General features: G+C 38.0%; 1 protein-coding gene across 6 annotated transcripts in view; it reads left to right on the top strand.

Annotated features, from left to right (window-relative positions):
• The window catches only part of LOC306876970 (dachshund homolog 1-like), a 112,436-nt gene that overhangs the window by 66,372 nt on the left and 29,544 nt on the right, over positions 1-16,520 (top strand). For all 6 annotated transcript variants that reach the window (XM_079428458.1, XM_079428460.1, XM_079428462.1 and 3 more), the window contains exons 4-6: positions 13,805-13,977; positions 14,286-14,421; positions 15,698-15,832. In XM_079428458.1, coding sequence (XP_079284584.1) covers positions 13,805-13,977; positions 14,286-14,421; positions 15,698-15,832 — 444 coding nt within the window. The remainder of the gene's footprint in view (positions 1-13,804; positions 13,978-14,285; positions 14,422-15,697; positions 15,833-16,520) is intronic.

A 16,520-nucleotide genomic window follows, 5' to 3' on the forward strand; every position in this document is an offset into this window, starting at 1 on the left:
AGTTATTTTGAAGAATTGAACAGTTTTTGTCCACACTTTTTCCTTCAGTTGGGTCCAAAAACACACCTTGACATTTTTCAACATATCATCTATTTATAATCCGCAAAAGAAAGTCAGGTTTTAAAGTTTAATTCAGTTTTGGAAGAACATTTTTGAGTGAACTATCCCTTTAAGAACAAACTGATCTGCTTTTATAAAACTAAGCATAATTCCTGTTATTTACCTATGCAAAATTCTTAAAATATGTTCTTGAACTCACATAAACTGCAAACGTCCAAATCTTTAAGGAAAGCTTTGTGTAATCTTCTTTTGAGCAGTCAGTTTGTTTGGTTGATTCCAAATTCATCATTAGCAGGTAATGCACTTTTAAAGTAGCTACACATCAAATGCATCCATGAGCACTTTATCCCAAAGCTAATAGCTATTAAGCGAGCCGCTAATTCAATTTGGTGAAGAAAATTGGTTTTGAATGTCCCCCGCTCCAATTAATCGTTTCTCAGATACATTCCGATTTTTTCTCTCTCTTTGCAACATTACTTAAAGCCATTTTTTGTGGAAATTACACTGTTATATTAAACCACAAATCCATTACAAATGATTCAGTTACCATAATCCCCGAGCTGAACTGTGCGCGTGTGATTTCCATTGTGAATATCCACCCTGCGTCGAGGATTTCCCAGCTGCATTTGGCAAAACACGGCGTGCTCTAAGCAGATTTATCGAAAGGAAGCCGTGTGGAGCTGAGGTCACCCGACAGTGAACGGCGGCGGGGTGCCGCGAGGTCACCGAAATAAAGATAAATGCGAATCGGAATAGACGAGGCTGCGGCAATGGGGCTAATAAGAAACTGTTTTTATCTTTTTACAATTTAAATTGTAACCTTGAGCACGCAGACTCCCCGAAGAATAATAATTCCGGGCCCAGCGGTGAGCGAAGGAGCTGAACTAGAGAGGCATTAGAAGCTTTGAGTGAAATATATGGCCGCGACGCCTCTCCGGCCCATCCACAATCAATTGGATTCTTTTACTTTAATATTTACTCGCAGCGATGAGATGCTAGTCTGCATGGTGATGAACAGTCTACCTCTGGCGTTTGAAGGTGACCTGTCACCGCGTATGGACAAATCTCTTGCTCGCAGAAATGTAGAAAATAAATCATTAAAGGCAAGCGGGCCTCTCATTCCGGGTTTTAAATCACTCCCAGATTTATGATTTAAATGAATGCTTCATTTGGTCAAAAGAACAGAGGCTGAGACAAATGATGTTTGGTACTGAAGCCATCCTAATATTGATTACTGGATGTCAGTGCAATCTCTTGTTTATATCAAGCACTCTCCTGTGACGGTGTGGCCAATAGGAGTCACCCGCATGATAAAAGGGCGAAATATAGCTGCCTCTATTCAGCCAGCCAGAGGCAAGAAACAAGCTCCTTTCAGCCTTTAATTGCAACATAAATTAGGTTTTTAAGTGAAATAGACAGTGTTTTCCATTCCCTTCTCCCAGCGAATTCCCTCACTGCTCCGGATCATTACGGCATTAAAACGGAAAGGTCATTTTGCCAGAGAACCGAGAGAGATATTGCATCTGGGTGTTTTAAAAGAGTGCCAGAGAAAACACACAACTGTGAAAATAAACTCTTAGCTGCGGTGCGGTGCTCTGCTGACTTCTGCTTTTCCGAGCGCTGTGATTGGCTTTAATGCTTTTGGACTGTGAATGCCTATTATGTCCTGCTTATAGGCGCTTTCTGCGGCTGGAGTCCAGAGTCTGAAATCATTTGACAGATATAGAGATGACTTAAAAACAGAGGAACTCAGCTAAACTCTCCAGACAGGAGAGGACAATGTCATGAGCAGGAAGTGAGCCGGTGCTATATTAAAACAGCTGCTTATGCTATGAGGTTTTATTTTGAGACACTTAGTTACATGCAAGTGTAATTATTTTTTGAAATGTCACTTAGAGGGGTTGACACAGACTATCATCATCAATAATAATAATAATAACAATAATAATTAGTATTATTATGTTGTTGTTGATAATAATAATATTACAGTAATAATAATAATAATGTTGTTGTTGTTAAAAATAATAATAATATTGTTATTGTTATTATTTTTATTACTACTACTGCTGGTGATGCTGTTGCCTGTGTGATGTTATCACTTCTAGTGATATTATAAAAATAACAAATATAATTATTACTATTATTAGTAGTATTATTATTATCATCACTACTGTTATTTATTTATTTTTATTGTAGTATTGCATTTTTGTGAGTGATGCAAAAGTTGCCACTGTAAGGATGTTGTGAATGGTTAAAGGGCACTCAGTAGGGTTTCTAAACTGTAAAAAAAAAAAAAAAAAAAATTTTAAGTGGTAAATAAAACGGTTTACTTGAAAATATCATGTTTAGTTAACAATACTACTACTACTACTACTTCTGAGTGAAAATTGTTTTGAGATAAATCCTGCACCTTTTTTTCAGTGTAGGGTGTTGTGTATGGTCGCTACTGTTTTTCCTCCCTCAAATATGAATCCTTTTGAATCCAACTGTGGCCTCCGCTGATATATATTCTGATGGTGATTTGCAGTAGAGTCTAGAACAGATTTAGTCTGAAGTGTCGATAGTAAGTGTGTGAAGGACATTGTACTCTCCTCTGGACTTGTTGGTGTTGATGCAAATTGGCTGGGCTAATGTTTCTTCTGCATTAAATATTCAACTCAATCACTCTCAACGGCTTGCATCACTATTATTAATTACAAAAACAGAGAGAAAAACAGTCAGCCAGTTTAAGTTGGAGCCAAATAGCCAAACACCCTAAGTGAGAGAGGAGGAGGCGAACGTGATTAAGCTCAGTGCTCGCTTCCCTTTTGATTCTTCCCCAGCTTTTTTTCAAGGAGGTGGGGGTTCCCTTCTCTTACAATGTGGATTGTTCCATTGACTCACAGGAAACGGCACAATTGCAGATCACAAACCAAGCAAAACATGCGCCTGGGCAACACACAAACAGCGATCCATTGCCTAGCATTGAATTGACCTGAATCAAAACCAACACCTGCTCTTTTCAAGTACGATGAATTGTTTGCTTATTTATTCATTTTTATTTGCTTTCTTTCCTTTCTTGCGACTCATGCATTTGCTGCCTTCGGGTTAAGAAATGGAAGGAGGTGAAAAGAATCTCTCTCTTGGTGGCCACTGGGTGCCATTTTGCATCTGATTCCTTGCCACGGCAACGTTAATGGACCTTAAATCCTCTCCGTAATTAGATGGGGGAATTGTGTGTATCACCAACCAGATGATGCTGCCATAATGAAATAAGCGACAAACTTTCAGGCATGTATGTGTGCGCTGGTTTGTGTGGGTTTCTGCGAGTTAGTGTGCTCAGACCTGGCCCAGACCTGGTGTCTAGCGTTTTGGGGAGCGTGAGCCTGTCACGTCAGGGCTGGTGACAGGTGTCTATGTAAGGGACAGAATTAAAAGTGAATGGGGGGGGTGATGGGTGGGCCTCCCACCATCGATGAGGTCAGGCCGCTAATTCCGCCAGGCTTCTTCTGGCAGAGGAGGCCAGCACTCAAGAGATGGATCTGCAGAGAGACCGCAGCTGTAAGCGTGGAGGAGCTAATTGGTCCTTATCTTGCTGTCCCATTCATCTTCATTTTTTACCAATTACTGAGCATTATCTGTGTTCTCGGTTGGATATGGGAGTTAATCCTTTTTGGTTAAGCTGCTAGTGCAGCTTGCAAATTTCCACTGGTGGAGCGGGTGAAAGAGTCAGAGCGAAAAACAAACTAGGGAAACTTCTCATCATTGTACACAGGAAAGAATCCTAATGACATCACGGGAGGGAAAGAAAAAACAGCGAGGAGGTGGGGAATCTATTATTGGTGTTATAATTCAAGCTCTTGTTTGCAAACGTTGCAGCACCATTGATTTAGTTGTTTTCATTGCACTTGCCATTATTGACTTGTTAAAACTATATTTTCTTCTCATCGGTGGATTCAAATGTTGCTGCCAATCAACCGGTGGTGTTTCAAATCTTGTAATAATTACTCAAAATGTTTTAAATTGTGGCAGAATTTCCCTTTTTTTGATGCTTCAAAGGGGAACGAACAATCTTTGAAGCAGTCAGAATCTCTCTTATTATACACTTAAGCTTGCAAACACATTAATAACTGTAAGACTCATGCCTCTTATTGTACTTGTTACACTGTAAAGAGCGATTTCGTCACAGATTCAATGCATCATTGCGTCAAGAGCTCGATGACGCTTTTAACTGACACTGAAGAAGTCAGTAGCGGTGCGATATCTGTCTGATGAGCGCTGTCACATTTCCTCAACACCTATCAAAAAACATACACCCTAAACCCATTGTCTTTATAGCAGGCACATCCATCATGCATCGGGGCCGCGTCACATCTTTATAATCAGCCAGCTTGTACATCGAGCCCTCATTTAGCATAAAGCGTTCGTGCTCAATGCCGGGCCTCTTAAAATAGCTCCCCATAGAGGACGGATTGAGTGAGCCATGCCTCCTGCTCTTTGATAGGGATCTGTTTGGTCACACACAGCACACCAGCTGTCATCTCAGCCTCGACTGCTGTGATTTAATTAGTATGTTTATGTCCTTTCTAATAATAAATCCCACACTGTGGAAGGACAAATCCAACAAGGGTTGCGCTTTGTTTTTCAATCTGGCGGCCTCGTACTGCTAAACGTGGTACGGCGACTGCAAACAGAAGAAAGTTTTCGGTTTAATCGTGTCTGACTGTTTGACTTTCACTTTTTCTTCCTCTCTTTTCTCATGCCTTCATCAAAGTCAGGTTGATATAGTTATAACTCATCTCTTTTTCAGATGAAATCTGGTTAAATTTCTTTATTTAGCTTAAATTGATGACATTTCCTGTGATTTTCTTTTTGTTTAGCCAGGTTGTTTTGAAAGTGTTTAATCCAACAACAAAATAGTCAATAATTTTTTAAGAAAAAAGAGGCATGTTTCCCACACTGTATTACACTGAATGAACACATGATATATTCAATTTTCATTGTACATAATTATAAACATCAATATTTCCATGTGTACAATGGAAAAGTTTGGAAGTTTTATAATGGAAGTTATATATTTACATTTTTTTAGTAAAGTAATTGAATACCATACAATACGTTTACCATACAAACAGTTTGAATTGATTCAGGGAAATTAACTTAGATCTAGTTTATAGACATTCACTTTAGGAAACGTACCTGGCAAAATGAAAGTGCTATAACATCATTATCATATTCATGATGTGGCTTAAACTAAATCACCACAAATATAGTATGAAAATGTGATATATTGCCCAGAAGTCTGCAGAGTGAAAAACCACCCTGCAGCTAAACGGTAAAAACACATTGTTCACTTTCTAGCCACATCTGAGTCGCACCGGCAGAAATCAGGGCAATGATTCATTCCTTATTACTCGCTGACTGAGTCCCACCATAGGCATTTAACATCACAGATATTCAGTTTCTTCAAAACCGCCTCACCTGTATCCGTTTACATTGTTGAATGCTGTTTTGTCTCGCCTTAAACATCAGCAGGGCTCTTCACGGGAAGGCAGGAAGCATTAGTAATAGCTCTGAGACCGCGATGAGAACCAGGGCTGAGTTTAGAGAGACACGCGGCCTCTCCTGGGCATTCGTTTCTGAGTGCCTCTATTAGTGTGTTGTGCTCCTGGGAAGCAGGTGACAGATAAGTGGAGAGCGTCACACATTTTAATAGAATTTCAAAAAGATAACTCGATAATCACTTACTTTTTTAATGAAGTCGAATTGCTTGTTTTAATTCCGGTTGCATCGACAGTTAAGCATCAGCATAAAATTTAATATGCATGATTTTGGGAGAGGGGGAGTCGTGTGTAAAAATGTGCAAAGCGCTGGTGTACACAAATGCCTACAACTGCAGAAACAGATTACAAAATGGGAATTGATTAAACATTATTTCTGTAATGATCCGTATCATGCTCTATCATCTCTGAAAAGCCGCACAGCTCCACGTTACTGCAGTGAGCGTAGCCGGCACCAAACGTGTTCATGCAGATATTTCTGTGGCTGCAGACTAAATGAAATAAATAAGTAACCAGTTTACTTGTCGAGCCTCATCAACATTAAAGCTCGTTCTTCATTAATTGGATGAATTAATTTGGAGCTGTTTGATTCCGTTGTGAGACATGATGCGTTTCCATCCCTCTTTACTAATCTCTGTCAGGTTGCATTTATAAGTGGAATTGAGTGACCTTTGGAGGCAAAGATAGGGATGAAGAGATATGTGCAATTTGAAAAGACAATGTCACATGGTGTAAATGCGATACATGTAATAAATGTCATTCAACCTTTCACACACGATAAGCCTCTGCGGTCCATAATGTGAAAGATGCATGCGCTTTGACTGCTTCGAATATTCCTCCGATAGGTCACCTCACTGCACTCAATTACGGGAGAGAAACAAACCGGCACGCGATGCGTAACTGCCGCGCCTTATGATGACAGAGAGGATGTGGTGAAATCGGAATATTGCCATGATTATTGCAGTGATAATAACATTGCAGCAATTAGAACATGAGAAATGAAGGCACCGCCATTATCACTCACGGGTATCAATCATGCCTGGAGCCCCATTAACCCAAACCAGACAAGCGATCCTGCTCTGGGTCAGGCTTCCTGCCAGAACAAATCATCCCATCGCCTCAAGTTACAGAAAGTAGCCCGCATTTAGCCCGTGTAGTACATGTACGAAATACAGGAATCTGTGCAACTCCACTTTTCTTAGTGACCCAGAGGAAATTTGAGTGCTCAAAGGTCGCTCTTTTAAAGCTTATGAGTCCCGTTATGTTTAGTTTGTTTTACTGACTGTCTTCAGAAGAAATGGAAAAGAACACTAATATAGAGCTGGAAAAGTATTGTGGATATCAAATCAAATAATTTAAAGAGATCTCAACTGCGATTTTTCTTTTCTATTTGGAGACATGCAAAAATATTTTTTAAATAATAATAAAATAATTGTTGTTTTATTTACTTAACCAAGTTAATTAACCGTAAATCTCCACTTTCTTTTAATCTCGTAGCTGTCATGAAGAAGCTATTGTGATATTAATGAGATCTTAGTTTTTCTTTTTTATTGGAAGACCTGGAATAATTTTTAAACTTTTTAAGGGTTAGTTCACCCAAAAATTAAAATTAATTAATCATTTACCCTTATGTCAATCCAAACCAGTGATATTTTTTAAATCAGTTTTTATTATTATATTTTCTGTTTTAATTTCAATTTTAGTTAGTTTAGTTTTTGTAGTGTTTTTTTTTGTATATGTGTGTATATATCATATACATATATATAAAACCAAAAATAACCAAAACGAAAAAAAAAAAACGAAAAAAAAAAAAAAAATATATATATATATATATATATATATACAGTTTTATAATTTTTTTATTTTCGTTTTGGTTATTTTAGTACTTTAGTAGTTGTAGAATTAAGTTAAACTAATTAAAAATGAGAAATATTGCCTTGGCCACCAACTGATATTAAAAGTTTTTTATTTTTTATTTTATTTCAAGTAGCAAAATGTATTTTTAATGGCTTTAATTTTAGTTTCAGATTTAGTTTTAGTTAAAAATAACCCTGTTAATAATCTGCTTGACTGACTTTCTTCTGTCATACACAAAATATTATAATTTATGAACAATATTTCATCTGTTTTTGTCCATATAATGAGTCAGTTGGTTCCAAAACAAAACTGGACCCCATTGATTTTTATTGTGTGCATTGCACACATATTTTTCACAGAAGAAAAAGTAAGTCATACAGGTTTGAAACACATGAGGGTGAGTAAGTAATGACATCATTTCCATTTTTGGGTGAACTACCCCTTTAAGCACATAAGACCAAAGCGGTATGACAAACATAACAAATCTCCTTTCACAAGGAATTTCAGAATCACGCAAAGATGCAGCCTCTGCAACATGATGCTAATTTTGTAATTAGAACAGATGATGCAAGAGGTTGTCTTATCCACTGGAAAGCCTTCCTACGGACCCCTGCACTTTGTGATTGATAACGCCGTTCGATACATTTCATTTCAGAGTCCGAGTCAAATGACAACTGCCTGCCATTGACCGAAAGCAATCTTTTTAAACGGGACCCTTTGCTCAGTATCTGATGGAAATTATTCCCCCCTCCCCCTACTCTGCCTGGGTGTCACAGTCCCTCAGGGAGGCGGGGGGGGGTTATTGATTGGACTTGAATATATTGTACCCTCAGTGGAAACATCTGCTGGTAATGTCCGCTCCCTTCTGCTTTCCCTAAACCAGCAGTTGTTTCTGGAGAATGATACGGGACACATTTAAGCTGAAACCAATTCAATTCCAAATTGGGTGTGCTTTCAGTAATATCCTGAAGCTTGTGCCTGGGCATCTCGTACCATGCAGGTAATTGTGTTAACCAGTTCAAGTTACAGTGTATGTGAGACCAAACTGTACCACTCACCAAAAACAAAATATACCACTGTTTTATTTTATTTTATTTTTTATATATTTTTTATTAATTTAATTTAATTTAATTTAATTTAATTTTTCTTCCGGCTGCGCCATACCGGGCGACGTCACGGTCCTCTTTTTGTTTTGCTTCATAAGGGGTTTTTGAAACTAAATGTCTACCTAGCCAATAAATAAAAAAAAAAATATTTAATTAATTAATTATTTATTTATTTAAAATGTCTCTCTCTCTCTCTCTCTCTCTCTCTCTCTCTCTCTCTATCTATATAGGCTGAATGAAATAGTCAATATACATTTGGCCTCTATCATTTTGGAGAATAAAATAAAATTAAATTAACATAAATATTAAGACAAAATGTTCTTCAATGATATGTTTCTATATCAAAAGAAGAATGTCATATTGTTTTGTTTTCGTCACATACAGCGTAACAAAATTGTGACGCACTCCACCATATGCCAAGAACTGCTGCTGGGCCTTTATCCTCCTGGAGGAAGAATAATAAATAAATAATAAAACAATGCTGTCTGTCTCCTCCATAATCCCTACCACATGTTTGCTTTGATGATTGTGGGGGGTTGCGGGTCTGCGTAATTATGCTACCTCATCAAACCAGAGAGGTTTTGTTGCCATTATTTTTTACACTCACAAGTGTGTAATAGATGTTTTTCTTTACCCTCTGTTTCTTATTAAGCACTCTCACTTCAGAATGCGCATAGTAAATGCCTACTTTACACAAGGATGCAGTTTCTCTGTTCTTGTGGCTTCAAATATCAGCTGCAACAAATACTCAAGCGTCTGGGGGTGTTTTTAGCGCTGCGTGATTGTTGGTGATAGTGTACAGGTCTGTTTCATTTTTATTATCATTTTTGGAGGGATATTAACAAATTCAAGATGTTATTTTTATGATTAGCATTGAGATTATAAACAGGAAGAAAAGACTTTAAAGTTTTTCTCAATGACACAGAAAGACCGTGGGTGGCTACTTCAAAGTGAAATACCTTCGTCTAACGGGCCTTAATGAGTTACAGCGTTTAACAGCCTTGACTAGCTATGCCATCTGGGAAAAAGAAAACAATCTATACTCTTACCAGAAAAGTAGTCTTGTTTTCTGTTTATGAAGGACCTATGTTTTTATTTCCAATAACACCTTCTCTACACAGATGGAGCGCTGCCCTTTTATGGTTGAAGGTACTTTTGTAATAGGCAGAATGTATTTATGAATGGCCTGTATCATGTTTACAATTAAAACGTAGCATGATTTGTTATTTGAATGAGAAACCTGTGGTGAAAAGCCTTGACAGTTGTTTAGAATTCGATGATTGTTTGTGGCAACAAGTGAGACCTTTTTATAATGATGGGCATCGCAAAAAATAACAATCTGCCATTCAGAAACGCCACATGAAAAACAATTTAAATTGTTATCCCGTTTCCACGGCTACTTCAAAAGGCAGAAGAGTTTGGCTCTCAAATCAAAGGGACGAGCAAAAGAACGTCTGTTTAGATAAGAGCATTTACATCATACTGCTCCGTCGAGTTGCGCTCGCAAACAAAGATGGATAGGCCAGAAACAAGTCATTTAATTAGCACTGGAACCCCCGACTCCAGCAGCCAATTACACATTCCAACGGCATCTGCAGGTCCTATTTCACGAGAGGAAAGCAAATCTTCCCTGGCTCGGCTTCATACAGTACATCTTTCCTCTTCCATTTAAGAGAAGGTAAATAGCAGAGATGGACAGCTTCATTAGACAGCATCTGAGGAGCAGGCAGGGCGGATTGTCGCTTAAATAGTGGGCTTTTACTGGAGGGCTAACCGGCGACCTCAGATCAATTACAGCTGACATTATTGTTTGTCGTGAGCTCTTCCAGGACAGAGGAGTAGAGGCAGAACGGGCCAGGCTCTGCTGAAAATGTAATTTTCCTCCTCTTTTGCTTTCATTCCACAAACAATAAATCACTCAGTTGAAGAGATAATAAAGTGCCAAGTAGGAGCTGGTTTAATTTTTGTCAAGGGAAAGCTTCCTCCCTCACAGGATAATGCAGGCTGCTAGTGCTCAGAAGGCCAGCTTTCACCAGACAATGGCTTCTTCAGTCTGTCTCTTTTTAAGGGCCGCTGGAATCAAAGTTCAGCTGTTTGACAATTAATATCTCAGTTCTAAATTCATGCAAATTGCAGCAGTTCATCCCTTTTGTATGCTAAATAAGTTCAAAAAGAGTAAGCAGTGACATGGCATTCTTTTTTTAAATAAATAAAAAACATTTTTTTTGTTCAGATCTTGTTTAAAAATGTAATTATTAAAAATTTAATTCATACAGACAATGACCTGAACACCACATCCTCTGATGAACGTTTTCAATTCCTGAATTAAAAGTATTATTATTTTTTTTTTAGTGGAGCTTAAAATCAGATATATTAGGTTGTTTAACTGCCCACATGAATAATAATTATAATAATAATAATAATAATTATAATTATTATTTTTTTTTGTCTTCCATATTTTGAAGAATGTTCCAGTTGTTCTTTTCCATGCATGCAATTACAATGAATGGTGACTGGAGGTTTCAAGCTTCAAAAGCATATTATATGCTACAGTATATTTCACTATATTGCAAGTCTTCTTAAGTCATACTTTCTGATTAACAAATTTTTAATTTTTGGCTGAACTATTCTACAGTATTATCTGTTATCTATTATATCTATTATATTGCCTTTTTCGAAATCCATTTCAAAGAGCTTTTTGTTTAGACTACTCATGTTTTCCAAGCAAAATATCAGGACAAATTGGGCTGGATTTTTGAATTCATGAACGAGAGATGCCAAACCTACTCCATAAAAAAATACAATTGTCTCCATCCATCCATCCATCCATCCAGTATTCATAGTAACAGTAATTTACTAACAGTTTGATTGTTACACCTCTTGAAACGCATTAAAGAGCACTTACCTTTTGAACCAGAGTATTAAAAGAATTCTATGCTTTCACTCTTCAGAGAGTGACATTTATATTTTTCGACTTTCTAACGTAGTCTCAGGACTCTACTATAAGTTTGAACTGACACAAATCATCTAAATCTTTACATTTTGAAATAAGTATAAATTAATTGCTCAGGTGTCTTATATTTTCAATGATTTTGTCCTTTTGTAATTTAATCAATAATCTACAGCTCAACAGAAAAAAGGTGTCTTTATCAAATAAAACTCTTTATTAACTAGGTAAATTCATATAAAATGGCCTTGACAGTGTCTGAAGGGGTTTTGTTTGGAGACAAATTTTTTGAAAACTACAAAAGAAGGGGAAAAACACAGTTGATGAACAATGCGACTGTTTCATCAGACATCTGAATTATAGACATCCACAGTTCATCACCTTTCAGTCTGTCTGAAAAGCCTTGGTGGACCTCTTTTAGCTTGTATCATGTTTTCCTACGCTTTTCAATAGGCCGTTATGGCTGAAACATCACTTAAGGATGGCGGAACATGAAAGGAGGTGGGACGGGGGAGAGAGGGAGAGAGATTAGGCCCCTGAGAGCAGTCTGCTACTGTAAGCCCGCAGTCATTCACACACGCAGAGTTCTGCTTTGTGGAAGTCGGTCAACACAACAGACATCATTCACCGGCAGGCTGATAAAGGACGCCTATTTAAATGACAAAAGCAAGGTCATATCAGACTTTAATACGTTTCTCCCCTCTCTTGTAAATGTTGATTTCCTGAAATCCAGTCAGATCTTCTTGAGCGAATCACAAAGGCGCGCCAGCACTCAATCCGGCTCTCGAAAGCTCTGAAAGGTAGATATGTGCATGAATGCCTCTCTCAATTTGTTTCAACGTGGCGCTGTAAGTGTCCTGCAATCACACACTGGTGCCGTGGCAGGTTTTAATTGAGTCTGGTCCTGCGAGCGGTAATTGATTCAGACTCGGCACTCGAGGAGAGGCGCCTTTACAAGGTGCTGCTTGGCCTCTCGTTCTTTTAATCTCCACCTCCTTTTTAATGTCGGGGAATGTGTTTTCCCTGTGCATCTGCTGGTCATCTTTCTTATGGAAATGTACAATGCTTCTCCGAGTAGCGGTGACACTGAAGGAACCCCCTACCCACCATCTTCCTTTTTTTGGGGTTTTTCTTTTTGGTTTTATTTTTCTGATGTAGACTCTCTCATGGCTCTTGGCCACTAATATTTCGCACAAAAACAACTTGCTGGATTATCCCTCTGTGTCTCCCGTTACCTTGAGCCGGGCGATAAAGGGGAAGTGTGGGACGGAGCAGGGGCCGCCCGTCCGCTCGATTGGATCCACTGCGAACACTCAAGTTGTCTTTCATCGGCTCGAGTGGTGCCTTTGACCGCCCGAGACCAAAATTTCTCTGTTACTTTTGATCCTTTAGTTCAAAGTCAGGAGTGGGAGTGAGTGGGTCTTTAGTTCAGGGACACACACCAGTCTGTGACCTTATTTGTGTGCATATGTCCTTTGAAAAAGCGGGACAGCTTCCTTTCTACTCATTTAATCACTGTCTGAGAATGTAGCACAGTTCGCCTTAGTTATATGTATGAATTTAGAAGAACGTTCCCTTGCAGAATCTGTGTTTTCTCGTCACAATACTTGTACGTCTTAATTATTTCAATCCCGTGTAAATATCAAGGACTTGAAATGATGCTATAAATGCACTCTGTTATACAAGTAATGGAGTTTCTGGCACAAATACTGGTAATTAGCTTGTAGGCATCTCATGATACACACTTAGTTTTAATTGGCTCGTTTTTGCTCATTTTCACTAATGCCTTTCATGTTTGTCTTATTTTTCCACAGATATTTTGAATGCATTTACTATTAATGGTGAAATATTTCCATAATTTGTCCCTTTCCCAACATAATAAAGATTAGCTTAAATTTCATAATTATTAGGTTATTATGACTGTAATCACCGTAACGCTATATATTATTAACAGCGATATGTATTATTAACAATGAAAGAGAATATTTATGTTTCTAATGACTGTAATGGCTCCAAAATGCTGCTTTTTTTTTTTTTTTTTTTTACAGTCGTCAGTAGCTTTAATGTAATACATTATCTAATGTGACGATTATTATTTAATGAATATTTACTCGGTAAGCCACGGCGCTCACACAATAGGTCACATGTGAATAATTCATAGCGTTTCTCCTTTAAATCTTACTCTCTTCTTCAGCAGTACGCTTTCTTTTCTGTCGCACACGCGTCTTCCATTTGCACACAACTTAATGCCAGAAATGATTAATTAATCAGCTACTCTCCTCTCTCATCTTCAGGCTTGGAACTGCCGTTTATGATGATGCCCCACCCCCTGATCCCTGTCAGCCTGCCTCCCGCATCCGTCACCATGGCGATGAGTCAGATGAACCACCTCAGCACCATCGCCAATATGGCCGCTGCAGCACAGGGACAGAGTGCCCCATCCAGAATGGTGACATCAGTGATTAAGGTAACCCACGGCGCCGTTCTCTCATTGTGTCGTGCACATCTCTCATCAGCCATTGAGGGAAGGTGGAGGGGGCTGGGTGGTGATCCATACTTTCGTACGGCATTGCAGGGAGCAGTCTTTCAGACAATAGCCTGGGAAAGACAGCAAGGAAAGGATGCAGAAGAAGGTGTGGGGGGATGGTGTCTCAAAAAAAAAAAAGGGAAGAAAAAAGCACAGACGCTTGTGTGTCCGTAGAAGTATGTAGCTGAAAAGAGTGTGTCATGTAATGGCCGCCCTGGCTGTGTTTGTTTTTCCTGTTGGCTGTGCAGGAACGGGTCCCCGACAGTCCCTCCCCTGCCCCCTCTCTGGAAGACGGCAGGAGGCCGGGGAGCCGTCCCTCATCCCAACGCAGCAGCAGCGTCTCCAGCTCTCCCGCGCACACGGAGAGCTCCTCCGACAGAATGCGTATGTTCACCTCATAAATCTTTCTCCCACTCTCTTTGTCTCTCAATTCGTCTCCCTCGTCTCTGCACACCGGCACACTCGCGCCACTAAATACCGCCCTAAAAATGCCTCTTGTTAAGAGTATAGCACATGTGCGTCCCTCCCTGCTTTCTGTTGTTTTCAACAGATGGCAAAGAGATATTAGCTGTCTTTTTTTAATCTTTAAGTTTCGATTTGGGTCAAAACAGACCTCAGATGTTTTCATCATTAGCTGTGTCATAAAATAAAAACAATGTCCTTAATCACTTGAGAGAGCCTGTATGTATGTTTCTCGTCATCTCTGAAATATGCTACCATGTTTTATGATGTTATTCTGGGAGCAGTGTCTTAGTGAGTAACTGTTTATTTTAAATCAAAACTTATTTGAGTTTTGAATGTTACATTATATGGGATTTTAACCTGTAAATATATTTTTTAATGAATCAAAGAATTTTTTACTTAAAATAAATAAGACATTTAGACATATTAATAAGACTCAATTTCTAAGCCACAACTAATTAATTCAAATTTTACTTTACTTTATTAAGTAAAGATCATGTTCCATGAAGATATTTTGTAAATTTCTTACCGTAAATATATCAAAACTTAATTTTTGATTAGTAATATGCATTGCTAAGAACTTCATTTGGACAACTTTAAAGGCGATTTTCTCAATATTTAGATTTTTTTGCACCCTGAGATTCCAGATATTGAAATAGTTGTATCTCGGCCAAATAATGTCATATCCTAACAAACCATACATCAATGGAAAGCCTATTTATTCAGCTTTCAGGTGATGTATAAATCCCATTTTCGAAAAATTGACACTTAAGACTGGTTTTGTGGTCCAGGGTCACAAATTATTATGCTAATAATATAATTTGTAGTGGAGAAATTGTATTAAAAATATTTGTAATAGTGGTCTCAGACTTTCACAGGTTTTTGTAAAGAGGCATTTATTTATAAACAGACAGTTGTATTTTCGCCTCATCTCAAATGTTATAGGGAATTGCACTGAGAATTGCTTGCGCCAGGCAGAGTGGCAAATGCGATTTTGATTGACTGGTGCATTGATTTGGAGATGAGGTATACCACAAGTCACAAACAGTTGAAAGCCAAGGACGTATTCACCTTCTCTAGCCACTGGACGACGAGGGCTCTTTTCAACTAGAATCATTATTTATCACTCGAGGTGTTTTGTGTTGTCGATTGAGAGCGTGTGAAGATGGGAATAATGCGTCTCTGTGTTCGTTCAAAGCTGTGCATCAGAACGGACTGTCGATGAACCAGGTGTTACTGGGCCTGTCTCCCAGCATCTTACCAGGGCCTAAAGAGGGTGATCTGGCAACTCACGACATCGGCCACGAGGCCAAGAGAATGCACCTGGAGAAAGGTCAGAGTTCAGTACATTAAGTTAACAAATAACACTATTGTTTTATTTTTTGGAAATGTTTGTGAAAAAACTTTTGAGTATGACACTCCTGTGCATGTCAAGTCATGTTTTGGTTTCTGTGATACTCAAAACATTGATATTTTTTTGGAAATGACAATTGCTAATTAATAAGAAATTATTACTGCAATTAATACAGGCAACGATGCATAAAAATATCAAAAGTAAAATAAATATTTTGTTATATTGTAAATGTATTCATTATTTCAGATAAATTGTTCTTTTGAACTTCCTTTTCATCAAAGAATCCTAAACATATATTCACATTTCCACAAAAATATTAAGCAGCACAACTGTTTTCAACATTGATATTAATAAGAATTGTTTCTACCCTGAAGACTGTAGTAATGGCTGCTAAAAATTCAGCTTTGCCATCAAAGGTATAATTTACATTTAAAATATATTCAAATAAAATTTTTATTTTAAATTATAATAATATTCCCAATATTACTGAACAATCTCACATAGGTCTGAACAGAAATAAATCAATAAATGTGTGGAGTGTTCATTTTAAAAATGTAAGGTTTAAACATTGATTGTAATTGTCAGATGCCTTTTTTACTGAAATTCATCCAAACAAATCTATCAAAACATCTCCATCTTTTGAGTATAAAGTTGAAGAAAGCTTAAC

This window comes from Barbus barbus, assembly GCF_936440315.1.
Source record: "Barbus barbus genome assembly, chromosome: 11".
In the NCBI taxonomy this organism is placed as follows: domain Eukaryota; kingdom Metazoa; phylum Chordata; class Actinopteri; order Cypriniformes; family Cyprinidae; genus Barbus; species Barbus barbus.